The following is a 20,870-nucleotide window of genomic DNA, read 5'->3' as shown; positions in this document are numbered from 1 at the left end:
GTATTGTATTATAGCGTTATGTTTTATCTAAAAGTATTTAGAAACATCCAGTGTTATTACCCTGTGATTTAAGGTCTTCAACACACAGATTTTAGGAACACAGTTTTAGACACTCACCTACGCAGACGCATTACGTTTAGTATTTTCTATCCGTAGATAAGTCTCTACTGCTATAAAGAATGCAGCATCATACATTTCTAAGCACATGTTTCGATAACATTCTTACATATTGGTACATATTGCCCAATACTAGCAAATAGATTTAAAATAACGTAATCTATTATATTATTCATTCGATGTCATATAGGTATATTATATTTGGGAGTACACATATTAATATTGAAGTAAACATTATTTCATCACGTGCCAAATGCTGTCTTTTGATTGCCAATTTCAATCTTATCAGTGCGAGGAAAAATTTCTGTGCATGTAACTTCGATTTACATAATGCTTAGGGCTATTTCATGACATGTGTAGTGGTATTGCAAGGTAATTATTTTACGTGCTACTGTTGCTGCTAGGAAATTGAATCGGACGGAGAAAAGTAGATTTTAGATCTACATTACAACATTGTGTGCTTCGGGATTATTATATGACATGCTATAACAAAAAAAAAAACATATTGAAGAATATTTTTATTGACGTTATAGTTCTTAAGTTGGTGGAGCCCTCTGTATATGGTGTTATCCATAAGTTTTGTACATACATGATTTCTGATTATTGTTGTTCCTAAGATTCCGTTGGCAAGCAGCAAGAGATATTCGTAAAATTAGTAGTATAAGTAGAATACAAACCGAAACATTTTAAATGTTGATTTATATACACTATAGTCACCTACTTTTTACCATAGTCACATACCGAACGTACATCTATGAATCGATCTTGCAAAATGTTAATTCTAGAAACCCTCTCAAAGGAATGGATAATTTATTCAGAAGAGTAACGATATTAATGCCACGCTGAATATGCATTATTTTATATTCTTTTACTTGTTCCATTCATTAGACGGTGGCCATGCTGGGGCACCGCCTTGAGGAAATCTTGTCAAATGAATCCAGCTCAGTACTTATTTTTAAAGCCTGTGGTAGGACATACAAAGATAGACATAAAATTATACACACATAACTATATACACGATGGGCGTCTTTCAATTTCCGTCTACCAAATCCATTTGCAAGGATTTGATCAGCCCGAGGTTGTAGTCGAAAACACTTGCCGAAGGTACCGCGCTGTGAGCCTGAACTCGGATTCACTTCCTTGGGAACAAACTTCTTAGTACGCAATTACCCCTGCGCATGTGTGGAAGCAATATATCAAAAGAAAAATTAGATGGCAATTCTCAGTCTCATACAGTGTAAGTTAGTATGAGAATTATTCGTTTGCTCCAGCATCTGCAGCGTTAATAGTCAAAGCGATACATTCTGTACTCATGCTTAGACATGCATGCATACATTTATATATATATATATATATATATATATATATATATATATATATATATATATGTATATATATATATATATATATACATATATATATATATATGGATGTATGTATATGAGTGTTTATATGTATGCGTGAGTGACATATTTGCGTCAATGCATAAGACTGTGCGTATTCGTGTGCATATGAACTTTTGTGTACCGTTTATTACATAACTGAATTAGGTAAGTTGTTGAACATACGTTCTGTTAAACATGCAGTCATGTAATCATTTGTGAGTAAGGATGCAATCTATTAATACACTTGAATATCATATTTAAATCTCCTTAGCGTTATATCATGATGTATCGGGAAAGTTAGATGGCATACATCAAACAGAACGATGCTTTTATAAACATGTTTACAACGAAGCCTTCTCTTTTATTACACGCTAAATTCTGTACTTGTAAGTGATATTAATGAATGCTGGAAAGAAATACATATTATCACATACGTTTCTCCATTAATTTAGACTACTTTAAATGTATGTTTTCTGAGAGGATTTTCTGATTTCTGTTTGTTTGTTTATTTATTAATATATTTATTTATTGGCGTTTAATTTTTCTCAGAAATCAATGCATCTGCCATATTATTTTAAAGAAGAAAAAATTCCTATTAAGATTGTTATGATTGCGTTTTTGTTTGTATTTATTGTGTTTATGTTATTGTTTAGATTAGATACATGTCTAGATTAGATATATGTTTAGATTAGATAATATTAATAAAAATAGAAGGGCATGTTTCTAATCTTTTTGCTTACATAATATATGCATGAACTTGAATTAGGAACACACACACACATATACAATATTACACTTAAAAAAACAACACAATTTAATATATGTAGGTATTAAATTCAGATGGGTGGAAACAAAAATAATGATAATATTAATTTTAAAACTGCACCTAGTCTAGAAAGTTCACCTGTGCCGTTCGTATCCATAGATGCTGGGTGTCCACTCCTGCCTCAGATAGAGAATGGGCGTGTTGAAATTCTCCCGCCAAGTATGATTGCCTCCAAGGCTCAGTACTCATGTTTCCAAGGATTCCATCTTGCGGGGCGGGCCACACGGACGTGTCGGCCAGATGGCACATGGGACGGAATGGAGCCGAGTTGCGAGAGAGGTAAGTGAGATTCTATATCTGAGGACACAAACACAGAAATGTAACATTATATTAATATTATTATATAAGTTATAGGTAGTATAAGAATATTTATAATGTAACTTTGAAATCCTTTAATTATAATATTGCATTTTAAATAAATCATAGCAAAACAACTAGCTTCTTTTACCTCAGCTGATATAGTAAATAGACTAATTGCACATAAAATATAATAATGTAATAATTATACAGTAAATTACTTCTAAAACATTAGGTGACGCTGGCAATTGGATATTCTAGTTATATATTTCATATGCATATTTATAAATACTTTAATCATGAATGCATAATCTTAAATAACCATTCTATAAATAACCATCTAATATGTATTTTAATATGCATGTATATCACACAGAAGATAAATAGCATCTTATGTTAGCAAGATTGATTTTTGAGGTCGGTGCGTAAATAAACCAATATTTAAATATTAATATCAAGATGCAGATACACACTTATTGTCACATTTATGCATCACGTAACGTACATATATATATATATATATATATATATATATATATATATATATATATATATATATATATATATATATATATATATATATATGTATATATATGCATGTATATATATATAATTAACAATATTGCATGCAGACCGCACGTAATACAAATCTGTGTATCCATTAGCTAATGAAAACATTCTAAACCTAACCAGATAATATATTGCCAGCAGCTAACTTCTGTGCTCGTCTGTTAAATGAGTCACATTATCGTTATTCATAATAAATTGAAAAATATACAAACAACATTATTTATACTGAGATTTCTGTTTGCATGTCAACGTGTAATGCTTAGAATAATTTACAAGTGCACATAATAGCTACAGTCCACGAGAAAATTATCACTGCTTATATGAATATAATTTTGTTTTGACAATGTGTTACAATTTCAATAAATGCATGTATCTATATTTTATTCAATGACATAATCCTTCATTATACTGTTTTCTTCCTAGAAGTGTGTTTGTATATAATTCAGAAAGATGATAAATTGTTTGTGGAAAACTTGTAGATTTATATGAATTAAAATTTTAGTTTTTGCATATGTATTTCTTAGTTTCAGCGGCTGACAAAAACTCAACAAAAGGAGTCAAAAAAGAAAATGTGATCCCGGCTGGCGACTGGTTTCACTTTATCCTCTAACACATGATATATTCAAACATTATATAACATACTTAGCTAGACATTCAATCTTTATGCTTTCATCCATATGTGTATGTGTGTGTTTGTATGTGCGCGCGCGTGTGTTTGTATGTATATATATATATAGAACACGTTAATAAGGATGCGAATATACTGAGTGTTTATATGTGTGCATCAGCGGATGTGTGTGTTTATGTGTATGTGTGTTTGTGGTGTGTTTAGTCTATTGTAGTGGACCCAAAATAGTTCCTTCATGCCTTCGTTACAGATACACTAATGGAAATATTGTACAGAATACGAAGATTAAACAAATGACCACCACGTCCACGAGTATGACCTCGAATACATTTACAAAAGAAGTAATAAAACATTGGAAAGTTCGCATATACATACACATATATACACACACACATACACACATGCATACAGATATATATATATATATATATATATATATATATATATATATATATATATATATATATATATATATATATATATATATATATATATATATATATATATATATATATATATATATATATATATATATATATGAAGGTATTTGTGTATGTATGAAATGTATGTAGGTACGTATGTGCGTTTGTATATTTCATTATATATGTATTATACACCTATGTCTAGATACTCCCTTTAGGAGAGATTTATGATTCGATCTAATGATTTCAGCGAAGTTATATTTCGCTCTGTCATTTAACCAAAGGGCCGCTGAAGGTGTCATGTAATTTACATTGTCACCTCAGTGCCTTACAACATGCTATAACATAATAGATCCGATCATGTTGCCCCTGACACAAACACTATTTAATCATTGAAAACCTTCTAACAACATGTTGCATTTGATTAATCAACTAAATTCATTTGTGATGAATGACAAAATTTAGCTTAGTGAATGAAATCAATATATACATATATGTATATTGTTTGGATGTGTGAATATGTGATATGCTTTAAAAGTATTTTCATTGATGGACGCTTCATTATGCCTCACAATTCACTGAAACACGCACACCGCATGAGGGTTGGGAAAATTTAACTTAAAATAGGAAGTTTAGAAAAGAGCCTGTGTTCCAGTACTTATATATTATATACCGCAATTAATAGGTAAATAACAATTAAAAGAAGCGTATACAATTTATATACTTCAAAATCTCTTCTCTGCCATAAATCATAATTTAAAATAACATAGAATATTCATATTAATGGTTTAACAAACATGCTAATTATAAGAAGATATCAAAATAGTGATATATATTTAATGTATATTTAACGCATGAAAACAAACTTCAAATCATTTTAATTACTAAAATATTTGCTACAACTCCTTGATATTAATTTAGTAATATATTTGGTGTCGCGCTTTCATTTCATTCGAACTTGCTCAAATCGCGTATACATATTCTCAGCACATTCAATATAATCAAGTCTTCATTCGTGCTTTTTACATACAGAAAATTCAATGTCATAGATGAATCTAAAATGATGCATTACATATATATATATATATATATATATATATATATATATATATATATATATATATATATATATATATATATATATATATATATATATATATATTTATATATATATATATATTTATATATATATATATATATATATATATATATATATATATATATATGTATATATATATATATATATATATATATATATATATATATATATATATATATATATATATATATATATATATATATATATATATATATATATATATATATATATATATATATATATATATTTATATATATATATATATAAAGCACACAAAAACATACTCCCAACGAACACTACACGTACATTTAGGCAAGCAAAAACTTACATATGCAGATATAGATACACACACACACATATGCGATAGCAAAGTTTTATCATAAAAAAATTATTGCATATAATCATCATGTATTTAACTGACAATATCTGTGTAGAAGGATTTAAAAACCCTGTGTACGCGCACAAAATCTTTACTTTGCGACTTCATCTACTATTTTATCTAGATTTTGCACGCACACGCAGGCAAATCCCACATCCGCTTACATTGATCTTATATCTATAGATATAATTTGTAGTATGGCATAACATTATATATATATAAATGTATATATGCGTATATATTTGTGCGTGTGTGTGTACATGTGTTTATACATAAATATGTGCGTCTATATGTGTGTTCACCTATTCTTAGATTAATATTATTTTCAATCTTATCAGTTCATTTGGTAGATTTCTTCATTTGGTAGATGTTCTTATGAGTAAGTTAGGTATGTGTCAGATAGCTGATGCATTATACATATTTTTAATTTAAACGTATCTAATATCCTACCTTACATTTCTTTAGATTTATAATCCGTAGCTTCAATTTAAAAACACCCAATATTTCTGATGGATCACATGTCTGTTGTCATGTATTAGTAACTTTTTGATTCCAAGATTGCAGTCGTATATTAGAAACAAGGAGATTCATATTAGAAACAATGTTATTTGGTATTTGACACGTTGTGACTTAATGTTGCAATCATATCAATGGTTTAATGCTACGTTTGAGATATTTTTAAAGACTAAATTTTATTTATTGCTAATCTAGCTAGAAAAATGTATTACACAAGCTATATTATATTGCTTTACTAACATATTAAATGCAATGTAACTTTATACTCATATCAAATATTATAGGAATTATTGTTAGGTTTCGGATCATGTAGGGGCAATACTTGTACACTGTTGATCAATAGTGCGATTACGTGTTAGAGTCAATTTATGTTAATGCTTTGACCATTTGTTAAAATCATGGTCTTCTATTGTTCTTGTTCTGATTTCATATGAATGCTTCCGTGTCAAAGTAATAGGAAAATCCATTAGCGTAATGTTAAATGTTCTGATAGCGTATGTGAGTTTTTGTGACTCTATGAATAACACGATTAAATGTAAAAACAAAAACAACATCGTCAAGCTTGCATTTCAACGTATTAGATATCAGTATATTGTTTTAGCATAACATAGATTTTTAGCACATCATAAAGTAATAGACGTTTTAATAACGTATTGTGATACTAGATTGATAGTCTGATATTTGTACACTGGCTATTCATCTGCTACTAGTACTGAGTACAAACTAACAGTAGTATTTAATCCTGTTATGTGTTCCGTATTCCCATAAACTATTTGGTATGCTCCGTGTCGTGTATTGCTTTTACATCATAGGGAAGCTAAGTTTCAACAGAGAATTATAAATGGCCAAGAGTGTAAGTTCAAATTTATTTTCTATAACTATTATTGAATCATTGAATGGCATATTTCTATAAGTAAACAGTTACTAAACAATGACGCCAATAAAACCCTACAGACAGATATACGTCAGTGCGTGTGTATTCATGTCCATATGTATGTGTATATATATATATATATATATATATATATATATATATATATATATATATATACATATATATATAAGTATTAATGTATATGTATATATATATATATATACATATATGCGTGTATATATATATATATATATATATATATATATATATATATATATATATATATATATATAAAGTGAAGTATATTGCCACTTAAGTGTGGCTGACCCCTAGGGGTGGACGTTACTGTTGCTTTTAGCAAAACAAACAGGACACAGTAGTGTGTCGATAAGCCAGCTGGAGGAGATGTCCTCCTGGGGCTAAAAGCAACAGTAACATCCACCCCTAGGGGTCAGCCACACTTAAGTGACAATATACTTCACTTTATCGTGCAGTTACTGTTAATACTTCATTTAGAGAATTAACATTGTTTGTTTTCACTTTTTCGATATCAGTGAAGAATTTCACTGGAAAAGTATACATAAGGTTGCCAAGAATTTGGATCTCTCATCGAAGATCGGTGGCTATCGGACGCTGGCGAAGGGAAATAACCCTGAAACCCGGGTCCGTTCGTGCTACAGATCAAGATGAGAGGGATACCTTCCCTTGGCAAAACAAACAGGACACAGTAGTGTGTCGATAAGCCAGCTGGAGGAAATGTCCTCCTGGGGCTAAAAGCAACAGTAACATCCACCCCTAGGGGTCACCCACACTTAAGTGGCAATATACTTCACTTTATCGTGCAGTTACTGTTAATACTTCATTTAGAGAATTAGCATTGTATATATACATATATATATATGGGAGAATATACAAATAATAACAACAGACGAGGACAGGTGGTGTAAATAACAAAAGTATATATTAGTATGACGCTCGGGAATACGGAAAGTCTTTGACGTTTCGAGCTACGCTCTTCAACAGAAAGAATACGGAGACATGGAGAAAAACACGGAGAAAAAAAAATTGAATAGTGTTCAGTCAACGGTCAATCATATATATATATATATATATATATATATATATATATATATATATATATATATATATATATATATATATATATATATATATATATATATAAACGTATGTATATTTGTGTGTGTGTGTGTGTGTGTATGTATATACATGTGTGTATATGTACCCAGATGTATATGCCATAAATATTGCATATGAATAAATATACATGTATCGGTTGTTAAATGTGTGCGCATAGATATGAATATATATAGCCACGTGTGCGTGTAGATTTTATATATATAATCTGTTTACAATTATGCGTATAATGTGTATGCATCTCTGTGATTTTTGCATGCATGCATAACGATCTTTCATATTGTCAGTAGCATTCTTTCCTCTATGGTGTTTGTCTATGACTTCAACTTATATCGATCGATCCAGTTCTTGTATGTCTTTTTCATATATCTCCATGACTCTTTTTCCCTCTTATTCTACCACTCTTACTTCTTTCTCTGCATTATTTCCCATTATCCGATCTTATTACAAACGTCTCTTGTTGGTTTCCGTTATGGAATATATTTCTTTTATTTCATATATGTTCTTGATGAATAATCTCGTAGGCAAAAGAAATATACCTCATCATGACAATATATGATTGGCAGAAAATAATATGCACAAGGAGAAAATAAAATATTTAATTTAAGGTAGAAGAGAAAAATAAACAATACAACGTACTTTGGTGAGGTCTTTATTGCTCTTTCAGGATAAAAAAATATGAATAATATTATAGAGAAATACGAAATGTATAAAGCTTAGGGAAGAATTAAGATTTTTCATTTATATTTCTTGTTTCTTCTTTAATCTTCGTATTACTTTAAATGTGTATATGGATGATAAATAGCTATGCAACTAGTCAATGTATATAGTCGTATACATTTATGGATAATTAGATATATTCATACAATTATATTTTTGTTATCGTTATATGTGACTCTTTGTGTGTGTACATGTACATGGTGAGTATATGCATGTACATGGGTAAGCGTGTGCATATATATTCATGTATACAAATCCACACGCGCGCATAAGTTATACAGAGAAAGAAATGGGGTGGCTCACATGAGCCCACTGATTAGACAGGGATTATGGATTCTCTTTAACTGTCTTCAAGGTGATCCATGGATAAAGATAAAAAGAATTTAATAAACCTATATATGTGTTGAGCCCTCAACTAAAACTTTAAAGCATTGATTTCATTGAATCGTTGTAATCGTGATATTCATTATGCTGGAAGTATCTCTTATGTGAGTAGGTATATGTAAGAGTGTCTGTAACGTAGTGTGTGTATGCGTGTATATATATGTGTACTACTACACACACCAAAGAACCTGTGCTCACACTGGAGTGTAGTAGTATTGAAGTGATATTCGAAAGAATTGTTAGGCTTTTAATGGTCTGTATCAGCTTAGTGGATGAAATAATCCAAACATTTTACCAATTCTGTCACGACCGAAAGTTATTTATAAGAAAATGTTGAACAAAGAAATATTTTTAAAACATACACTAAATTACACTAAATTGTTTACTCTTGATATTGAAACTTGAAGCATTTTCCGTTTTATCCTATTTATAAATAATTTTGTGGCGCCAGTTAAGATAATCCCCTTTGTTAGGTTCCTATGGAAATTTATCTTTAAATCATTGACAATATTTAACTTTCCTTTTACTCCATCAAAATAAGTATATGGTAGTTGGTTTAAAGTATGATTATTGTATAACCGAGTGCCATATTCAATGACACTGAGTTATACAATATAATTGTACACTATTTCTTTCTCCTCAACATATGATTATGACTGCAATTTCGCTACACGTCTCTCTGAGCTTATTCTCCCCAAACATTTCAACCAGTATTTCGAATTACTCATGAATATGAGTAATTCAATATCATAACCTCTATATCATAACCTCTTTTTTCTTAATAATCGTGCATGTTATGTAATATTGTGTTATATTATATTCACAGTATATCATGTAATATTATATGTATGTATATATACATACAAACACGTATATGTAGTAAGTTGACATTATATAGCACGAAAGCATGACTTGAGCAAGAAAACTGAACCAAATAAACAATAACAGGTTTAGAAGGTGTAAAGGAATAAAATTACATTTTTGTCTAATTCGATGAAGATGATTATTATCGTTCCATAAGCCATGAATTTGAACAGAAGACAGAAATATATTTCACACAGTAACCTGCAGTCAATCTTCCACGCCTAATGATTTTGAATTATCAGAATTTTTATTTTATTTTATGGACTTGTACTTGAGCTAAGAACTTCTAAGCTTTAGAGAATCATGATGGTCTAATTCTGAGAATGGTCTTTTTTCTCTAGCGAACGAATGATAAACAAATTGAAAGTTTCTATTCCAGTTGTAGCATCTACTACAGCGGTAAATCTCCTGTATCCCTTTACTTCAATCCTGAGTCATGATTCCTCATTAGGAAATCAAAAATACTCCATTTAACGTCAACATAAATTCAACCGCCTACCGTACATCCCCAAGTGTCTGCAAGGAAGCATCAGTAAGAAGATAATGTGTTTATTCTCCGAGCTTTCACGTCTTATCTAACATTACTTATGTTCTCCAGTATCCCATAGATTTTGGTAATCCTTTTTCTTGTTTCTCATATGTCAAATATACTTTGGAATTACTTTGACGTTTTTCTGGTGTTAATACAGAACAGAATTGCATGTTATCATGTATGTCTCTTCAAGAGCTGTATGCTAATCCTATATAAATTGCAATATACTGTGGGTTGCAGTGTAAACTAATGAAGCCTTAAAATGAACTTGATACCAAGTACTTAGTATATAATTAAAAACCAAATATTGCTGTGTTTTCGTAGAGTCTTTCAGTTAAAAAGCATTGAAGAATTTTACAGGTGCAAAATCCTGCATATCACAATGCAAAAATATTTCAAACGAAATACAGCTCTTAGGCATTTCTCAAACTATCTATCTTTTTGAACCTCCATAACCAATGACAAGCGGCAAATGTTGTATACCGAGATATTTCCGCCATAGAAATTCCGTAGAAGGCAGTTCTGAAAACTTTATAGTTCCGTATCACGCACAAAGCATTTTTAGAATTTGAGAGACGAAAGAGCGATTACTTTCATCCTTCGTAGTGTAAGATAAACGCAATTATTTAAAAAGCCATCAAAGATATGTCACCTCATCCATACAGAGAATCGCCATGTCTAACGCCATTCTGATCCAATCTCACTTAAAAAATGAAGTAGAGAAAAATTCAACATACCGACAAATGATAAAGTTTTCCTCGATGCAGTAAAATAATTTTCCTGATGCAAGAGGGACGACAACCCATGGCCTATACTACTTAAACTCTTTAAATTACAAGAGCATTTTAAAACATTCCCTGTGCACGCCGCCAGAAAGAAATGGATTGTATTTACGTGTCAAATATTTCAAATGAATTCGGCAAAGAATCGAACAGACACTATTTCCTGGTAGGTAGTTGACTACAGTAATTATAGGACGTGAATCGTATAACTATTTACATATTAAACGCTTTATAATTGTACAGCGGCCCTGTGATCAAAGCTTTATCAGTTATCATAACCCAGTCCTCTTTTCAGGAATTTCTTTTTCTGGGACACTATACATAATGTGACTTTCCTTCATTGAAAAAAAAAGTTGTAATATGAAGTACACTTGAGTGGTATTTGACTACGCCAATTAACCTAGTAGATGCATACTCATCAGCTGGAAAGCAAGTAATGAAATTACAACCGCTGCCCATGCCATCTTATCTTTAAAAAAAAAATAAAGTAAACGATGTATTTGCTTCGAAGCTCGTTGTTTCCTTTCATGCTTGCATCTCATCTACTTCCATCAGAAATAATTGCAACGAAAAGAAGAATATTTAATGTAAGAGTGTAACCAATAAGATGAATGGAACAAAAACTTCAGATGCATGTCTCTTTATAAATTACGATAAAAAAGTAGCAAGTAGGAAAATGCGAAAAAAAATCGTAGATATTCAGAATATTGTGGAACACTACGTAGGCTGCTTTAGAGTCAAATATATTATCCAATTATAGAGGAAAACAAGTGTGAATTAAGTATTTCAATATTAAATAGATGACGGTCTCATCAAAAGGAGAATACTATTTACGCATTCAGATTAATATGACTATTGTAATTTATATTGAATGAACATAGAAAGGTTAAAAAATAATATATTTCATGTGTCTGGAAGCAATGTTAAATGTATTTTCTGTCAATATACATTTTGTGTAAGTACATTATATGTGTGTGCGTTTGTATGTTCATGTTTGCGTTTATATGTCATGTGTATTCACACACACACATACACAGACACACACACTCACACTCACACAGACACGCACATACGCACACACATAGATATATATATATACACACATATGTGTGTATGTATGTACGATATGTATTCATATAAAGTAATATATATATATATATATATATATGTGTGTGTGTGTGTATGTATGTATGTATGTATGTATGTATGTATGTATGTATGCATGTATGTATGTATGTATGTATGTGTATAACATGAGTAACTGCTTGAGAGCGTTTGAGAGAGTATATGTGCGTATGTTTGTGCTCATACAAATTGGCGTTACCAGCCACAAATTGTGGTACGCGTCGCTAAAACGAGATTTTACGTAGTTTCGTTTCGATGATAAATTCCAATATATTTAAAATATTGCATATTTGTAGAAATAACAGAGCTGTAGTCCTCCATTGTACTCGTCATTTTCCAGCTATTAAAAAAAATGTATTGTATAATGATTGCATACAAATGATTGTATAGTAAAATATAGTAAATCTAAAACACGGAATTTACATGAATCATTCAGGATACGTAAATATAGAGTCGATGCTAGATTATATAACAATGCATTTTTGTAAGATTGTAAGGAGGGTATCGGAGTATTATTAAGTACGATCATTTTCTATTATAATAAAAACAAGCTCAATAAATGCATCGTCAAAATGTGAGAAAAAAGCTGTGTTACTCTGCATTCATTTCTGTCTTAATTATACAATTAGTGCACTTTTCTACATCTTGCTAACAAACTTCTAATGCATCACTTTGTATTATTCTCTTGTGAAGTGTTTTTGGCATTTTATAACTCGTTTTACGAAATTAAGAAAGAAGCTAAGACATTTTTGATGTTCTTAAATGCTGATATATTTTTCTCGTTATAATCATTTATGTTCGAACTCATGATCTCAGATCCAAGCATTCGCGGATCGAAAGAATTTTTAAAGAAACAGAAAACGAAAGAAGCAATAAATGTTTATGGTAATGATTACCAAGAGTATTTAGTTCTGTATTCATTATTTGAAAGAATGGTATAATGTTGGATAACACAGCTGAATACCTTTGAAAATCAGTTTCCAAATTCTAAGGGAATAAACTTCGATTACAATTTTTTGTAAGTGTTCAGTGAAAGTATACTGCCCTATTCAGGTAGTCAAGATAAAAGTGTGAAAAATAACGTCACATTCATTAATGCACATTTGCATTTTTGTATAATACACGTGTGTTTTGGCATAGTGTATTTGCACTGAGAGAAAATAAATTAAACTCGTTTTCGTGCCTCAGTCAGAAAATCAGAAACGATTACTGAAAATCGCATTCGATTACAAATAATTTCTTAAGTTACAAGAAAACCTATTTTCCTATGGGTTTTCAGTACGTGTGCATCTAGCGCATTCCATTTGTTTAAAGAAAGCATTTTCTGAAATTAATTAGAGCTTTGGTGTTTTATATCGATTTTTAAAAATATCCTTTATATTATCACTTTTTATATGAATACATATTAAATGCTAAAAAACACAAAAATAAAATAACGAGTGCTATGTAAGCTCTTTCATTAAATATCCATCAAGTGGTTATCTTAATCAGAGGCTTAGGGAAATATTTAGAAAAACATTGGCCATTTCTTAATTGGTTTAGAGAAGAAACATACTTATCAGCCTGTGTTAATGAATAGAATAAAGCAGCTTTACAAATTCCAAACGTGTGTTGGGGTTGAGAGGTATAAATATCTTACAGTTGCTCAGTATTCATTGATTAATTCAATAGCGCAAGAAAGTAGTTCTAAAATGTATAGCTTAACTTATCGTCTTGTATTTCAATTAGTCTTATCCCCATCAAATATAATTAATTTAAATGTGTGTACATGTGTGTCTATGTAAATATATATATATATATATATATATATATATATATATATATATATATATATGTGTGTGTGTGTGTGTGTGTGTGTGTGTGTGTGTGTGTGTGTATGTGCGTGTATGTATTTGAGTGTGTGTGTGTGTAAATATGAATGTATATACATGCACTCGTGCGGTGTTATTTCCTTCACATAAATAGTAGTGATTTGTTTTTAACTCTCTTAAAAGGCACGATGCTGGCATGTCCCCACTCGTAAACTTACTCAAGTCCCCGTTTACGGAATGGATTTTTCACGTATGCTCTTTACATTGTGTTTGAATAGTGAATAATTAGAAAAAAGTTCAGAGGTAAATCAATGTTAGTGTCATGTGCATAAGAGTGGGTTTTGATATATGGCGGTAAGTAAACTATTCGTGTATAGACAAAATATTATAATGAATGGAACGAAATAATGGGAACACCAATGTCGGACAACCACAATATTGCGATGATATAGGCAGCTTCTGGTCCAAAGCATGAGAGTTGGGTGCAGTCCGTAAGCGGGAACGTTTGATAAGAGATCTGCTTGCACAATGTTTTCGTGAGTCTTTACAACTTTGTAGAATAACAGCATTGCTTTCACCGTACTTCTCTAAAATAGGAGTTCATTGAGAAATGACATAAAGCGTAGGGTTCCAGTGGATCTCCCTCCGCGAAAGCCTTACTTCTGATTAGTAAAAAATGGTAGCGGCTTAAAATTACGAAGAATATCATTTATGTGAGCAATGATAAAAGTTTGAATCATGGAACTTGACGGAACGGAGAGTTTGACCCATAGATGGGTGCATCATTATAACGGTTTCTAATGAGTATATGAGATTAAAACCTTGGCCTAAATTGTTGAAAACAGCGAAGCATTCAACAGCTATATTGACACCATCCAAATGGGGAGTAATGTGAAAATCCACGTGAAGGTATGATCTTTGATTTAGTGAGGAGGCGATTCCATTGAGGAGAGTGGTGACTTTAAGAATATCTCAAAGCCAATAGAGATACTCTGATGGTTAACTTTAAGGTAACGTCTACAGGGAATTGTTTGCGCAGTGAATATGTTATCTGAGCAGTCAGAAAATAAATGTAACTGGAAAATGAATTGCGTTAGAGAATCTCATGTAATAGTCTGAGAGTGTTTTGCAAAATTCTAGGATTTGATATAGACTTTTATTAAGGTTGCTGGAGTCGATGACATTCTCATATTTCAAGATGTTAAACCAATATTCTTTTGCAGTTTTGATATTGTTTCGACTTATATACATTTTCTGATATACATACACAATAACAGTTCCCTTATAAAAAAAATTCCTTCAGGGCCATTATACTAAATTAATAGGTGTATAAATTCACTTATTTCATTTATTATTAATTAATTGATGATAATTATAATAACAATAATGATAATAATAAATAGTTTCAGTTGGCTAAATACATTGAATAACCAAAATAATAATTATTATAGTATTGTATAATTTATAAATATTGTTCTTATTACAACAATCTTGTTTGTTACTTCTGAAAGTATTGATAGATTTTGGATATGCACTAAGTATGGTCCCTCATTTTGTAAATATTAATATTGATTAGTTCATCGATAACAGTCCTTAGTATTTGTTTGGTTTATATAAATGATTTCTATCGATTCACTAAATTCTCCCTTCCATACTATACGAATAAGAATCATTATTTAAGTAACTTCAAATCTGGTTACCCCTAAAAAATAAGTAAATTTGATTTCCATTACTATAGCATTTAGAGCCTTAAGTTTATATTAATGTTTATTACGGAATTATAGCTACGATAAATTAAGTAAACAATGAAAATTTATATGCGGTTTCTATTCATATCAACTACGGAATTATCCCTCTGAGAAAATAATAAATATAGAAGATTATTATTAGTTAACTTAGACAATAATTATTTTATATTAATTTAAATAAATGTAAGAGTTTATTTTGAAAATGTATTTGTCAGTGATTTTTAGGTAGCGATATGTTTTTTTCTAAATAAAAAACCTGCCAAAAAGATATTTTCGAAGTATGAAACTATGTTTTAAACTATTAGTTGCTCATAGCTAATTGGATGACCGTTGACACTTACGAGTTCATCTTCTATTTAACATGTCTTATTTGTCATTTCACTTGGCATCTAAAAACCATTCTATTCACCAAGCAGGCCTCGTGGTGTTGCGGTTCAATCACCGATAACCCGTTGATCGTGCAACAAGTCTTATTGGCTTGCATGTTATAGGTAGCACTTAAGAATAGAATGACGTCATATCTATCTATTTGTCTGACTGTCTGGTCTGCCTCTATCTAACTGTTTTTATTTGAACTTATATATACATATATATATATATGCGTACATACATACATATATATAGATACTAACGTACATACATATGTATATATACATGTGTTTATGTTTTGTGTGTGTGTGTCTGTGTGTGTGTAGCATAATTTGTAAAGATAGTCTTAGTTAATTATTACAAGTGATTTATATGATATTCTAGATTATTCTTCAACATTATTGTTTAAGATAGCGTAAGTATGATGGACGTCAATAAATGGAAACCATTAATTAATACACCACAGTAGAGCCCTCTATTACAATTTCTCAATTTAATTATATTATACGAATATCATTTATATCATAAACAAGCGTGAATAGAAGTAACTCGATAGATTTATCGAATAACTCTATAAAAGATTTGTAAACATATGATAAACAAACTGAATGATGGAGAAGAAGCGGAAAGATTGAGAATCTCGGCTCACCTCCATACCTCTGTAATTCTTAAAGAAGCCATAATTATTACAAGTATTATAGATATTCTTTGAAATAGTGTTATAGCGAAGACAAAGTGTGTAGAAATATGTGGTGAAATGGTTTAGAAATAGAGTAATACAGATAATCAAGTGGTAACCTGGGGCAGTATAATTAAGCAGGTTTAGTATTAACATGTTTTTTTTGTATACAAATTTCCAGTCGATGTTTTCTGTCAGAAGATAACCGAGGAGTCGTTTTTACTCCTACTTTTATTACACCAATACCGGGAGCAATCAAAGCGAACATATTGAAATCCCTATAAAAAGTTGAATATATGGGCACACGCATGACTCTATGGGAAGAAACTTATTTCTCAACTACATGATTCCAGGTTTCGTGCCTCTGCGTGGTACCTTGAACAAGTATCTTCTACTACAGCCTTGTAAGAGGATTCGGTAGACGGAAACTGAAAGAAGCTCGTCGTATATATATATATATATATATATATATATATATATATATATATAAGCAATGTTAATTCTCTATATGAAGTATTAACAGTAACTGCACGATAAAGTGTAGTATATTGCCACTTAAGTGTGGCTGACCCCCAGGGGTGGATGTTACTGTTGCTTTTAGCCCCAGGAGGACATCTCCTCCAGCTGGCTTATCGACACACGACTGTGTCCTGTTTGCCAAGGGAGTTATCCCTCTCACCTCGGCCAGCAGCACGAACGTATCCGGATTTCAGGGTTATTTCCCTTCGTCGGCGTTCGACAGCTGATGACCTTGGTGAGAGAGACAAATCTGGCAAACCTTATATCTTCTTTTCCAGTGGCATTCTTCACTGATATTGAAAAGGTGAAAACAAGCAATGTTAATTCTCTATATGAAGTATTAACAGTAACTGCACGATAAAGTGTAGTATATTGCCACTTAAGTGTGGCTGACCCCTAGGGGTGGATGTTACTGTTGCTTTTAGCCCCAGGAGGACATCTCCTCCAGCTGGCTTATCGACACACGACTGTGTCCTGTTTGCCAAGGGAGTTATCCCTCTCACCTCGGCCAGCAGCACGAACGTATCCGGATTTCATCAGCTGTCGAACGCCGACGAAGGGAAATAACCCTGAAATCCGGATACGTTCGTGCTGCTGGCCGAGGTGAGAGGGATAACTCCCTTGGCAAACAGGACACAGTCGTGTGTCGATAAGCCAGCTGGAGGAGATGTCCTCCTGGGGCTAAAAGCAACAGTAACATCCACCCCTAGGGGTCAGCCACACTTAAGTGGCAATATAGTACACTTTATATATATATATATATATATATATATATATATATATATATATATATATATATATATATATATATATATATATATATATATATATATATATATATACATATATATATATATATATATATATATATATATATATATATATATATATATATATATATATATATATATATATATATATATATATATATATATATATATATATATATATATATATATATATATATATATATATATATATATACATATATATATATATATATATATATATATATATATTGTGCTTGTGTTTATCCCCCACCACAGGTTGAGAAACAGTGTGTTTATTTGGCTAAAAGAATAAATGAACAATTCAAATAACCATCACGAAATAAAACAATATATATATATATGTGTGTGTGTGTGTGAGTGTATATGTGTGTATGAGTGTGTGTGTGTAACAGTGAATCACACAATGAGAAAATCTACAAATGATCAAATGTAAAATATAGGGTTAAATACCTACTAGATGGAAAAATACGAGATTCCCTTTAGGCTTCGATATTCACTGTTAATATTATATATTTCATTTGTCTATGCTTTTTGCATTTTAATTATGTATGTGTGCGTGTGTGTGTTTGTGTGTGTGTGTGCCTGTGTGTGTACCTGTGTATATATAGTTGTATTTATTTCAGTACCTATGTTTATACACACGCAGAGAATGTTCGCTGAATGTAATAACTACAATAGAAAAAAATATGAAGTTAAATATTTGAAGTAGGTGCTGATACACCGAATTCCGCAGGCAGGAAATTGTCATTGAATGGAAATTTTCCCTTAGGTGGACAAAAAATAGAAATTTAGAGGGAATTGTTAGTGACTCTCACTAAGGGGATAGTCTTTCGAGAAATTATGAATTAATATCAGGGAAGATATAATTTTTATGCTTCAAGGAAAATCGTGATCATTGTTAGTAGCTAAAATGGCAGCGAGATATTAATCTAGGTGGGGGCGGGGCTGTGCTGAATGACTTACTTAAAAAAATATTAACATATTGAAATTTGCCTCTTATTTGGAGAAACCAATTAAAGAGCTGGGAGCAATTGAAAGCAAGTAATAAATTAGAGTAGAACATTTCACGTTATGTATACATCATTTAATATGCATAATCATATAAATATATATATATATATATATATATATATATATATGCATAATCATATAAATATATATATATATATATATATATATATATATATATATATATATATATATATATATATATATATATATATATATATATATATACACCATCACAGATATATTTGCATTTGTACACATGTGCATGCATCACTCTATACGCACAAATATATATATATATACACATACACACATACGTATACATCAATATATGTTTATCTATATATCTGTCTATATACATATATATTTGTATTTGTGTGCAGGTATATACTTAAGAAAATATTTAAACATATGCTCACGTTTTCATATTTCTAACCCCATACGTATACATACATGCATGCATACACTCATACACACATACATACCTACATACGGACATGCACACATACATAAATACATGAACACATACAAACATACATATATACATACATACATATATATATATATATATATATATATATATATATATACATACATATATATATACATACATATATATATATATATATATATATATGTATGTATATATATATGTATGTTTGTATGTGTTCATGTATGTATGTATGTGTGCATGTCCGTATGTATGTATGTATGTATGTGTGTATGCATGCATGTATGTATACGTATGGGGTTAGAAATATGAAAATGTGAGCATATGTTTAAATATTTTCTTAAGTATATACCTGCACACAAACACAAATATATATGTATATAGACAGATATATAGATAAACATATATTGATATATACGTATGTATAATCATTTTACCGAGTTCACATCTGATTTTCAAAAGCTTATCTTACATGAAGCTGTGAAACGAGCAGAGAAAATTATATATCTGGAGAGAACGTAAAAAATGACATAGAAAGACTTGCAACATGCTGGGAGTGAAATAGGGACAAGAAAACAATGATTCCAAAGATTCCTCGAATTACCATACCGATAAATAAAATACATTTATGGGGACGCCCTAAGTTACGTTTCTTAGCTACTTTTCGTTGTTATGAAAATATTCTAACGTTTTAAATATTCTCTGCTTCTTTTTCTATGCACCTAAATCTCATATCACGTTGCAATGGAATTATAACAATGTCGTGTTGACGATGCATATTGAGTCAAAACCATGTGAGGTAAAATAATGGCCTTCTTC

General features: G+C 30.5%; 1 protein-coding gene across 30 annotated transcripts in view; it reads left to right on the top strand.

Annotated features, from left to right (window-relative positions):
• Positions 1-20,870, top strand: part of LOC106881627 (protein lev-9) — a 654,521-nt gene that overhangs the window by 432,427 nt on the left and 201,224 nt on the right. For 20 of the 30 annotated variants that reach the window (XM_089356211.1, XM_089356206.1, XM_089356214.1 and 17 more), the window contains one exon: positions 2,428-2,607. The exons of the other annotated variants lie outside the window; for them this stretch is intronic. In XM_089356211.1, coding sequence (XP_089212337.1) covers positions 2,428-2,607 — 180 coding nt within the window. The remainder of the gene's footprint in view (positions 1-2,427; positions 2,608-20,870) is intronic. 30 annotated transcript variants of the gene reach the window in all.

This window comes from Octopus bimaculoides, chromosome 8 (genome assembly GCF_046866305.1).
Source record: "Octopus bimaculoides isolate indiv1 chromosome 8, ASM4686630v1, whole genome shotgun sequence".
NCBI classification, from domain to species: domain Eukaryota; kingdom Metazoa; phylum Mollusca; class Cephalopoda; order Octopoda; family Octopodidae; genus Octopus; species Octopus bimaculoides.
Note: the sequence above shows the minus strand (reverse complement) of the source record. Positions and strands in the feature narration are given on the sequence as shown.